Here is an 11,964-nt window from a genome sequence, read left to right as displayed (position 1 = left end):
GCAGATGCTGCCTACAGGGACAAATGTGGCTATACCCCTCTCCATGCTGCTGCATCCAGCGGCCAGGTTGACGTGGTGAAGTACCTGCTCCGGCTTGGGGCTGAGGTGACACCATTAGCTAATAGTTTATAGTTAATGTGCTATTTACGTTTATTATGTAAGCACACCTTTCAGATTAAAAGTTAATTTTGAGCTCTATTAAATATTAACTAAACACAATTGACTTGATGCATGTATAATATTTTTCAGGCTTAGTTATCCACAGTTCTGTTGAAATTGGAAATGCAATGCTGTAAGGTGAAGTTCTGCACTGTGACTTTTTATAAATTTCCTTCTCACTTGGCTCGTAGACTTCTGTTCTTACCACTTCGAACTCATTCCACCTGTCTTCAACAGTTATTGTAGGACCTTGTTTTCTGCCTCACCGCCACTATTGTTCCTCTCCCAGGTGGATGAGCCCAATGCCTTTGGAAATACTGCGCTGCATATGGCCTGTTACACTGGTCATGATGCTGTGGCCAATGAGCTGGTGAACAGGGGTGCCAATGTCAATCAGCCCAACCTGTGTGGCTACACCCCACTGCACATGGCTGCCGTGTCCACTAACGGAGCGCTTTGTCTGGAGATTCTGGTCAATAATGGTGCAGATATCAACATGCAGGTGAGACGCACGTTGCCCTTTACTATGGTAGGGCAAGATCTTCCGGGATCGCATCTGATATAGTGGTTTAATCTTTGATGCAGCCGTTCCTGGAAAGAGAATTTTTAAATGTACATAAACTAGTATATCCATTACTCATATTGTGAAGGAAAAACTTGAGTGTTTGGGATCAGAGCATACAGACATTTTTCAGTGGCTTGCGTGACATGATTTATATAGGTAAAATAGTGATATTTTACCTGATATAAACTGATACAGGTAAATGGAAGTCCATCATGTAGTTTTATTGCATGTTTTTTTCCCCTCCTAAAACAATGGTCTGATCATTTTTTTTCTTCTGTAGAACAAAGAAGGGAAGAGCCCACTGCACATGGCTGCTATACATGGACGCTTCACCCGTTCCCAGATCCTCATCCAAAACGGTAATGCTCATTAAAGCTAACTGCTCACACTTCCTAGCCTCCTCAATCATTGTGTAATGATATCGTCTTGTTTTTTTTTGTTTGTTTTTTTTTTAATTCACCTCACTTATATCCTAGGTGCAGACATTGACTGCGTAGATAAATATGGCAATACCCCTCTTCACGTTGCTGCTAAGTATGGCCATGAGCTGTTGATCAGTACCCTGATGACCAACGGTGCCGACACAGCTAGGTATGAACAGAGAGCAGCGTCATAGCTGTATGGCTCGAGTCATTAGTGAACAAGTTGAACTCAGATTGTTTTCACACAAATTCAGCATTTGAATGTGTATATCTTGTCTAGGCAAGGGATTCATGGGATGTTTCCACTGCACTTGGCCGTTCTCTACGGGTTTTCAGACTGTTGCCGCAAGTTGCTCTCCTCAGGTAAGATTGCATCGCATCAAATCTGCTCCAAGATCTAGTGCTCTGTAACCAGTATCCTTTCTCTTGTCCTCTTTCATTGTAATTGCTCTTTGCTTTAAATGCATAATTGACAGGTTAACAAGCATATATTGTTTGTTTTGCTTTTACAAAACAATGTTTCAAACACACAAAAAATAGTTATTTTGTAGCAGAAATAGTAATTTTTTTTTTTTTTTTTTATCTGAGCACAGATTGCTCGTGGGGATTGTCCTTAGAAAATTTCTAAAAATCTATTATTGTGCTAGCCTGACTGGAAAACCAACCAATCCAGAATTATTTTGACACACAACAGTCAGCATTTGACAAATGATACAGCAAATGAATATAGCTTCCTTGTTTAGCTACTGTAGTGCTTGCCTTGCGTTTATCTACTTTTGCCAAACAACGTATTGCTTGTATGTCCTCTCTGTTGCTACCATTGATTTGGACTTAACTACTTTTTTTCTTCTTCTTTTCTTTTAAGGAAGTATAACTGGTACACCTTGTTGCTCTTTTAAAATTTGTTTTCCATATTGCCTCCAAAATTAATGGTTAACGTCATTTTCTGAAGGCCTAAATGGAAATCTAGTGAATCTTTATTTAATATTCATGAAGCCTTTTGCATTCTCATTTTAATGGAAAATGCTTTCAAGCTCATTGTTTTGGCTGTATTTGAGGCACTTTTTTTTTTTTAGGTAAAGTCATGAGTCATAATGTTTACACCTATTCCCACCCACTTACTGCTCTACAGGTCAGCTGTACAGCATTGTGTCATCGCTGAGCAATGAGCATGTGCTGTCAGCCGGGTTTGACATAAACACTCCAGACAATCTCGGGAGGACCTGTCTGCATGCCGCTGCTTCTGGAGGGTGAGCTGGAAGAGAGCACCACTTGCTCAAGGCACTGTAAGCAAGTGGAGGATACAGGCGTGGCAGCAGCTTCTTACTACTGCACGTTAATGAAATCCAACACAAAATGTCAGACCCAAATCTAGAATGATAAAGAAAGTTGTTACAAATACTGTTTCAAAAAAGCTGTATAATGTTTATTTTATGTATTCAGGTAAACCTACAAAGAGTTGATTTTATTCTACCAAAAATCAATAACAACAAGGTTTAACAGACTCTTTAGTAAACAGTATTTTATTTCATCTTAGTAAACAATATTATAAAGCTTTACTTCAGGGGTGTCCAACCGTTTTTTTGGCCAAGGGTGGCCATGATTGAACTGGTTAAGTAATGGCATACCGAAACTGAAATGTCTGGATTGAATTTTTTTTTTTTTGAATTTCTGTTGTGTTTTTATGCTTATATGACTTAATGTGATTCTATATATTTTTGTGCTAGATGCACTATATATTAATTCATGTATATCATACAAAGATCCAAGTTTACAATTTCTGAACATATGAGCATCCCAGTTTATTTTTGATAGCATTTTCTTCACCTTTTTCTAAAACTTCTCTATTGGGGAGGGAAAAAGTTCTGTGTTTCTGTCATTAGAGGGCAGAAGAATGTGCTCAGAAAGGATAGAAATACAAATCATGTTGCAGGTAGGGATGGGGGTGCACAGTGACTCAGAGCTATATTGATACGATTTCACTCTGTGTATTTTTCTGTATTATAGCTATATCCAAGAATTTTACAGAAACTGCCCAGCAAATAAATAGAGGTACATGTCTTTTTTTTTTTTTTTTTAATTGGAAACTGAAAATGATGCAGGTACTAGTAAATATGTTTATGTGATGCATTAATGGCTTCTTCACAGGCACCATTATGGAAGTTTACCATGAGACGCGCAGTCGGCATTTAAGGTTAAAACCTTAATATGTTCTCCCTATGTGATCCACCATTACACTGCAACTCACTTTGCTATATTTCATTCTCCTGTGGCACCTGATACTTCCAGTTTAGAGGAATACTATATGAGCTGTTTATAAAAGTATAATAAACTTCTACAGTACATTTTTCATTCTTTCCAGCTTTATCTGATGTTTCTAACAGAACATACTTGTTAATCAATCGAGATTTTTTTGGTTGTGACAGTGAGTGGACCTGCAAACAATTCAGTTACACACAAACTTCTAGTCCCAGATGGGTTTACAAGATGAGGTACAAGTGTAATTTTACAAATGTTCTGGTGCACCCCATCATGTGAAACATTCGCAATGCAACCCTTGGGCCACACGTTGGACACCCCTGCATTATGTATTTTGCTAAGGCATACGTAGTGGAGATGTCCTGGTGTTCCACTATCACATTCAGAGACCTCTCTTCATGTTTGACTTTGTCTTTTAGAAATGTTGAATGTCTTAACCTGTTGTTGAGCAGTGGAGCTGACTTGAACAAGAAGGACAAATTTGAAAGGTGAATGGGACACCAAATGTGTATACAACAACTATGTACTTTACTATGGTTCATGTTTCTGATGTCTGGGTGTGCAAGTGGCTGAGCGCTCTTTGCTGCCTCCAGGACTGCACTGCACTATGCAGCGGCCAATGGGAGCTACCAGTGCGCCGTGGCATTGGTGAATGCTGGTGCTGAAGTGAGCGATCCCGACGGTAAGGGCCGGACACCGCTGCACTATGCTGCTTCTTCGCAGATCTGCCGCAGGTGAGCGTGCACCTCTTCGACTCAGCTGCGGTTCTGACATTCTCATCAGTTTAAATTCTCAACAACACTAGCTTAAATTCCTTACCCTTCATCTTTTTAAGTTGTAATCAAAATTATTACTGCTGTCTGTGTTTATAGCCATAATTTGATCGTTAATATTGTCCCATTTTTAAAAATATGCCATGTTATTGTCTGAAAAATGTCTTAAATTGTGTAGCTTTGTCTTTCTGTTCCTGTAAGATTGTTTACTGTCAGGTTGTTTTGTTGGAAATGTTCTTTGTCTGCAGAGCAGATAGACACAGCCCTGAGGACAATGAACATGGTGCAAAAGAGGCTGTTTTGTAAGTGTCTGATCCTCGTTTGGTTCTGTTCATATGGCACGTCACTCTTCTATAGTTCAGTTGTAATGCTTTATCTCTTCAAGTTGCAAAACACTCATGAAGGTACTATTTAAAGTAATCGGCCTTTACCTGACAGCAATTTTTGCTCAGCCTCAGATTGGAATTTGTCTGGGTTTAAGTCTGAAAGTATTCTTGGCATCAGAGTACTTCTGACACAGTTGTACTTCATAAGTTTGGTTTCAACCAACATAAGACATGTTGTAGTTTCATTTGCACCTGTATGTTTGCAGCTGCTTGGAATATCTGCTGGACCACGGTGTGGACCCAGCTCTGCGTGATGCCAGTGGGTTCAGTGCTGTTCACTATGCTGCTGCCTCTGGCAACAAGCAAAGCCTTGAACTGGTGAGTATCCACCCTGTGGAAGGATTGGCTCTAAGAACATCCAGGAGTGTGACCCATCATGCCACTTTTTTTTTTTTTTGATCTTGTCTTTTCTAGCTCCTGGAGATGTCTTTCAACTGCTTTAGAGATATAGAGAGCAGTGTTCCAGTTAGCCCTTTGCACTTGGCTGTGAGTACATTGACATGTGTTTATTTAGGAGATGCTTTTTTCTAAAGCAATATACAATTCAGGGTATAAAATTATAGGAGGACAGCAACACAGTGGAGTAGTTGATAGTTGTATTGCTTTGCAGCTTGTGAGCTGTGGGTTTGAACTGGAGATTGAATCCCCTTCAGTCTGTGTGAAATTTTCATGTTCTCTCTGTGTTTACTCCAGTGTTCCTTTTTCCTCTCACGGTGAATTGGTGACTCTAAATTGCACTTAGTCTTTGTGTGGCTGAGCATGTATTAAATTGCTCCATTTGGAAGGGTATGTAGTCGTAAGAAGGTCAGTGTGTGAAACACTGTAAATCACCTTGAATGAAGCCATCACCTGAATAGAATATAATGCAGTTAAAGCATTTCAACCTGTAACACTTGTTTCATAAAGAATCTTTTGATAATTTAATGTCTTTTAATGAACCATTTTGCATGATCTCTGCTTATCCATGTGCATAGGCCTACAACGGGCACTGTGAGGCTGTCCGTGTTCTGGCAGAGACCCTTGTGAGCCTGGATGTGCGGGATGCTGAGGGTCGCACTGCTCTCTTCCTGGCTGCTCAGAGGGGCCATAGCCGCTGTGTGGAGGTGCTACTAAACTATGGGGCTTCGTGTCTGGTGAAGAATCAGTATCGCCAGACCCCACTTCATGTTGCAGGTGCCCCCACGGAGCCCCCGTGTGTTCTCTGTCTACAGGCCTCCTTGCACGACTCAGTTACCGGATGTTATATTTTGCTTGCTTTTCTCACAGCTGCCTGTGGTCAGAGTGACTGCCTGCTCATGCTGATCAATAGCAGAGAAAAGGTGGACCTCGCTGATGTCATGGACATGCAGGGACAGTAAGAGGCCTCTTATGTCAGCAGTCCTGTTTTTTTTAACTTGGCAAGTGAGAAAATAACAGGTACCACATGCCCTACAGGACTCCCCTCATGCTAGCTGTGCTTGGTGGCCATGCTGGCTGTGTTCACCTGCTGCTGGAGAAGGGGGCCATGGCTGATGTGGGGGATGAGGGGGGATGGACTGCGCTCCACCGGGGGGTGAGATATGAGCATTTCTCAGATATGACTTATTTGTGTTGCAGAGCTGTGATTATTTTACAGTGGACAAAATGCTGTGAAAATTTTAGTGTTATTTCCCATAATCCTGTGCTGTTCCCTGTCAGCAGACCGTGATGGGCTGTGAGCGCTATGTTTAATCCTGAGTTAGTGGTTTTTTTTTTTTTTTTTTTTTTCCCCCTCCCTCCTCATTTGGCAGGCGGTAGTGGGCTGTGAGGACTGTGTCTCAGCCCTGCTGGACCATGATGCCTACCCTCTTTGTCGGGACTTCCAGGGGCGAACACCCCTGCACTTTGCTGCATCTTGTGGTCACGTGGGACTCTTGGGTAGCCTACTAACAGCTGCTGCCCGCTCTGACCCCTTAGATTCCATGTTGGACTATAGTGGGTACACACCTTTGCACTGGGCCGCATACCATGGTGAGCACAAAACCAGTCAAGTGGTGGACAAGCAATCTAGTGAATTATTGTAGTTGTGTTGTTGCATCTCACCAAATTGTTCTGGAAGACTTTTCCACAGCAGTGTTGGGATATTTAAGTTATTACATACTCTGACTTTCTTGCTCATGTTTGGTTTTCTCAGGGCATGAAGACTGTTTAGAAATTTTACTTGAACGCAGCACTTGTAGTATCCAGGAGGGAAACCTTTTTACCCCCTTACACTGTGCTCTGTAAGTACCCTTTTGCTTCCAGGGTATTTGTGGGTTATATATCTTTAGTAGAAAGACCAGTAAATGGCAAATGTCATCTTTGCAGAATTAAAGGCCATGACAGTGCTGCAGAGCTCTTGGTGGAAGCCATGGGGTCTCAGGTCATGAATATGCAAGATGGAAAAGGACGGTGAGTACAATAGCTGACTGTATTCTGTACATATTTTCCCATTCTTTTTCTGTTTAGATTAATTTGGTGTGCATCACATTGTGAAAGCTTCATTTTATTTATTTTTTTTTTTTATAGGACTGAATTTTTCTATTCATAAGCATAATATGAATCACTTCCTTGGTTGTAACCCTTGGCCAGTGAATTTTAGTGTTGTTCTGCTACATATGACCCAGTAACATAATAAAAATAAGTATTATATTGGGCATAAATACTTACTATTACTTTCAAAATGAATGGGGACAAACTGAGTGAGTAAGCTGTAAAAATCCTTTACGTTAAGATGAGAATAGTGCAGATCTTCATTATTTTAATGTAGTGAACAAATCTGGTTTTGTCGTACAACCTCAGATATGCAGTTTCCAAAAAACTGTAGCTTTCTCTTTTTGTCTGGTGCTGATGGGCTCCTCCATGTTTTGCCTGTAGCACCCCATTGCATGCAGCTGCCTTTGTGGAGAGCGTGCCTGGACTGCGGCTGGCCCTCAGCTGTGGTGCAGAGGTCAACATGGTGGACCACACAGGACGCTCAGCCCTGATGCTCGCTGCCAGCTGGGGACACACTGCAGCTGTAGGTGAGTTTGCAGAGAGAGAATAATTAGTTGTGTTTGACTATTCCTATGGCTGTTTGTTAGGCAATAGTTTACATTTTTAATCCACATTAAAACAATTTAGCTATTTTGCTATTTAAATTCCAAAAAAAAAAAAAACAAAAATCTGAAATTTGTTCAGTTTTTATTTTTTTAAACCACTCACTCATGGGAGGTGATGTGAACCTTTGTAACATTTTTTTATAAGAATAGCAGACAGCAGGAAACCAAATATTTCTGGTTATGTAAATAAGACCTGTTTTCTTGTTTAAAAAATGCAGAAAGCTGTTAGAAGTGATGGAATTTGTACTGCATCAGTACATAAACAGTAATAACACAGTATCTAAGGGTAAGTGCCATTGAGTCAAATTCAGCTCATGGTTATCATGTGCAGGATTTTAGTGGTAAGGTAGGGTTCGCAAGTGTTTTGCCTTCTTTCGTGCACATTTTGCCCTGTGAACACTGAGAGCACATAAACCCTACACATTCTGAGCTACATTTGAACTTCTACCAGTACAAACACCTCAGGCACTATGAAGCACCAGTAATTTTATACCCTGAAGCACACAGTCAATACCTGTTGTGTCACAATGCTTCTTTATAACATAGTAACTGAAAGTGAACTTAATGAATTGATGAAATTATATTAACCCCAGAGGGAAATTCCCTTTTGTTGCAGCAGCATATAGTGTACAAAATACATATGTACACAAGAAACCAAACATATAAGTAGAAAAATAAGTGTTGAATGAATGTAAAGACTGTAGTTAAGGGAGCTGATACTGTGTGGGGGGGGGGGGGAAACTGCGCAGGAACTACACATTACATATACTGTGTCTGTATTAACAAGACAAGGGGGTGCGGTGGTGCAGTGGGTTGGACTGGGTCCTGCTCTCCAGTGGGTCTGGGGTTCGAGTCCCGCTTGGGGTGCCTTGCGACGGACTGGCGTCCCGTCCTGGGTGTGTCCCCTCCCCCTCCGACCTTACGCCCTATGTTGCCGGGTTGGTTCTGGTTCCCCGCGACCCCGTATGGGACAAGCGGTTCAGAAAGTGTGTGTGTGTGTGTGTGTGTGTGTGTGTGTGTGTGTGTGTGTGTGTGTGTGTGTGTGTGTGTGTGTATTAACAAGACAGTTCTGACCTCTGCAGAGATCCTACTGCAGGAAGCAAAGGCAGATGTTAGCCTTCTGGATGTGAACAATAACACAGCTTTGCACCTGGCCTGCAGCAAGGTGAGTATCTTGGAGCCACTGGGAGCAGCATTCATAGCAACTGTGTGCTAACAAGTGACAACAATCTTTGGCTTGCTGCAATACTGTCAAAATATTTGCTGCTGAGTCCTTATGGAACTAGAGGGTTTAGTCACATCTGTGGAAAAACCTCAAGGTGTGTGTGTGTACTGTACATGCTTCTCCCAAGGCTCATGAGATGTGTGCCCTGCTGATCCTGGCAGAGATCAATGACCCCTCCCTCATCAATGCTACAAACAGTGCCCTGCAAATGTAAGTTCACTTACAGAAGGCCCTTTGTTTGCTCTGCTTTAACTGTAAAAGACTAGTACTGAAACTCTTCTCACCCAACCACTTTCAGGCCCCTGCACATTGCAGCACACAATGGCCTAGCAACGGTGGTGCAGGTGCTGCTGAGTCGAGGGGCTGCCGTGCTGGCAGTCGACCGTGAAGGTGAGTCACATTGTCTAGTTTAGTGCAGGACAGCAAGTTATCAGCCTGGTGACAGCATCCTGCTTTAGTAAGTCAAGTGCTTTTTGCGGTTTATTAAGGCTGTGATGGTGTTTCTGTGCCTTCATTAAGGCCACACCCCTGCGCTAGCCTGTGCCCCTAACAAGGATGTGGCTGATTGCCTGGCCCTTATCCTGTCCACCATGAGGCCTTTTCCTCCTCGAACCCGCTCAGGGCCACCCCTCAGCCTGGGCCTGCTGAAGCACTACAGTATCGTGGCAACCTGCAGTCCTCTGCCCAGCAGCACCCTGCGCCGGGCCTACACCAAGCAGCCGCACGGTACCATGCGGCTGGACAGCTGCTTGTCTGAGTGAAGACCTGCTGTTACCCCGTGATCCCCTCCAAACACGCATTACAACAGCAGGAAAATGTTTACATGAGCTCACTAGTGTTGTGACTTCCTGTATGGGTGCAGTCAGACCTATATTCAACTATATGCCATTCCCCATCTATGACGCCATTAGTGTTGCAGTGACTAGCCTTGGAGGAAACCTTCTCTGACAATTTCCTCTTTGTCAGTTGCACAAGTCCACAGAAAACAAATCACCCCTTATATTTTCATTTTTTTCAGTTTTATTTAAATGCTTTTTTTAAAAAAAATAAATACTCTAAACTACTTTAGTGATTCATTAACCTGGTATAATTAATGGATGGTTTGAAAACTAATGCATTTCAAAGCAGAAAGCTTTGCTTAGTTAGTGTGTTCCAAATAGGGGGAAAGCTATAGGAAATTTGAGTTGAGGCAGGAGCCCAAAGACTCTGTGGGTTTCAACCTGAGGGAATAAACAGGTTAGAAACGTTAATGTGTGCAAACCGATGTGGAAAGTACAGTTATCTGTTTGCACTCAGAACATATCTTTGTTTTTGGGTCACAACAGATTTTTAGTTGAAATGGATTTTGCTGCAACTCTTGTTACATTCTATGAATAGTGCAGCAAAACCCCAAACTGGCCATAGATTTGTAAACAAAGACGAAAATCTGCTATTCCATATAGTGGTATCCAAAATAACGTCACATCTGAAAACTGACATCTGCATATATTTTGGGGAAATAATTTGCAGTCTAAAATGTATTGAAATCCAATATCTCTCTTGATTCGTCTCTTTTGGATTCATACACTTCCTAATAATGATGCTGGAGGGATTTCTAGCTGCACATCTCCCATCAACCTTTCTCTGAAAAGCTGCAGTCTGTGAGATGAGTGGTAGCAGTGTAAGGCTTCTCTGCACGCTCCCTCAGAGATACAGCGATGGGGCAGACACACCCAGCTGATGGAAACATTGGCACCACAAGTGAGTTACTAAATGAATATCTATGAATTATTGCTAATTGAATAAATGTAAATTGCAGACGTTATAGCACTTTTTCCAAGGGGCCGACTATGAAATATTGTCTGAGGACTAAGTGCAGGCTTTTCTTTGTTATTTCTTATCACACCTAATTTCACTTTTGTTTTTATAAGAGAACAGATAGTTTCATTTTGCTTTAGATGACTTCATCAGACCAGTATGAAGAAAATCATAATTCGCACGTACGACAGCTCGGTTTGACTTATGCAGCTAACTCAAAACGTAATGTGTTCATGCTACCACAGGATGTTCTGACATGTCAGTGCAAACATGTTAATTGGTAGACTTTTATTTGAGCAAATGGTTTTCAAGAAAGAAAAAGAAAACAGTCCAAATTTGCACAGTATTTATGTGGTTTTATTTAGAAGGGAGAATTGCTTGTTTTGGGCATTATACTTCCAGTTTGTCAGTGCCAGGAGATTTTGAAGTAGTTAAAAAATATCTGAGTGAAGGTCACAGGTTTCAGTTCTAAGTTTTTGAAGGCATATTTTTGGGTTTTTATATCTTTCATTTCACAAAATGAAAAGTTGTTAGTAGGAGTAGCTTTCTCCCAGGTTTACATCAGGCATAGCTAGTTATTTAATTGGTACAGGTTTACAAGGAAATGAGTGATCTCATTGTTACTATTTTATAAATACTTTGATTCCAATTAGCCCAACAGCCATACTAGAAGGTAAAGTGTCAATATTTTCCTTGAAACGGAACACACAGTGCAAACTCAGTCTTGTAGGGTCATGTCAGTAGAATCTCATTTATCTCCACTGGAATGTACTCTTGTATGATTTTATTTCGTGAAAAGGTGATGTAAACATAGAAACAATTTTTACACTTTGTCTTTGAGATAAAAAGAAGGTTCTTGAGGGAACACAATCTATAAATTAAGTATTTTGCCTTAATGGGTTAATGACTGACTTCCCCGAATACAGTGGTCACTTAACCATGTGCAGATCAGACTTACAGCCAAAAGATAGAATCTAAGCAAGCATTTCTTTTGACATGGGCAAGGTTTAAAAGTAAGTGTGACCTCAGCCATGGTGATACTGTGGGATGCATCCAATTTACAGCTGTAGTACTCTGCTACAGCCAGTTTGTGAATCATATGTTGACGTTAATTTTGTTTCTTCCTCATCTACTCCCATTTCCCACCCTTATGGTGTTTTTCTGGTCAGGGGACATGTTTGTAATACCTGTATGATCAGCATCTTCCACACTTTGTGGTTTTCCATCCATCTGCCAAATCCAACCCATAAGTGTCGATAACGCCTATCGAAATGCTTAGA

General features: G+C 41.4%; 1 protein-coding gene across 1 annotated transcript in view; it reads left to right on the top strand.

The window, feature by feature from the left end:
- The window catches only part of ankrd52b (ankyrin repeat domain 52b), a 16,480-nt gene extending 4,516 nt beyond the window's left edge, over positions 1–11,964 (top strand). Inside the window, exons 7-28 of the mRNA XM_018725256.2 lie at positions 1–105; positions 449–661; positions 1,005–1,083; positions 1,201–1,315; positions 1,427–1,509; positions 2,279–2,396; positions 3,825–3,893; positions 3,999–4,139; positions 4,427–4,480; positions 4,771–4,882; positions 4,979–5,050; positions 5,539–5,737; positions 5,831–5,918; positions 5,999–6,116; positions 6,334–6,553; positions 6,717–6,804; positions 6,890–6,973; positions 7,439–7,584; positions 8,745–8,827; positions 9,015–9,097; positions 9,186–9,277; positions 9,407–11,964. The exon at positions 1–105 is cut by the window's left edge and continues 38 nt beyond it. Coding sequence (XP_018580772.2) covers positions 1–105; positions 449–661; positions 1,005–1,083; positions 1,201–1,315; positions 1,427–1,509; positions 2,279–2,396; positions 3,825–3,893; positions 3,999–4,139; positions 4,427–4,480; positions 4,771–4,882; positions 4,979–5,050; positions 5,539–5,737; positions 5,831–5,918; positions 5,999–6,116; positions 6,334–6,553; positions 6,717–6,804; positions 6,890–6,973; positions 7,439–7,584; positions 8,745–8,827; positions 9,015–9,097; positions 9,186–9,277; positions 9,407–9,648 — 2,604 coding nt within the window. The 3' untranslated portion in view covers positions 9,649–11,964. The remainder of the gene's footprint in view (positions 106–448; positions 662–1,004; positions 1,084–1,200; positions 1,316–1,426; positions 1,510–2,278; positions 2,397–3,824; positions 3,894–3,998; positions 4,140–4,426; positions 4,481–4,770; positions 4,883–4,978; positions 5,051–5,538; positions 5,738–5,830; positions 5,919–5,998; positions 6,117–6,333; positions 6,554–6,716; positions 6,805–6,889; positions 6,974–7,438; positions 7,585–8,744; positions 8,828–9,014; positions 9,098–9,185; positions 9,278–9,406) is intronic.

The sequence above is a fragment of the Scleropages formosus genome, chromosome 22, assembly GCF_900964775.1.
Source record: "Scleropages formosus chromosome 22, fSclFor1.1, whole genome shotgun sequence".
Taxonomy (NCBI): Eukaryota; Metazoa; Chordata; class Actinopteri; order Osteoglossiformes; family Osteoglossidae; genus Scleropages; species Scleropages formosus.
The sequence above is the reverse complement of the archived record's forward strand: the minus strand, read 5'-3'. Positions and strand labels throughout refer to the sequence as shown.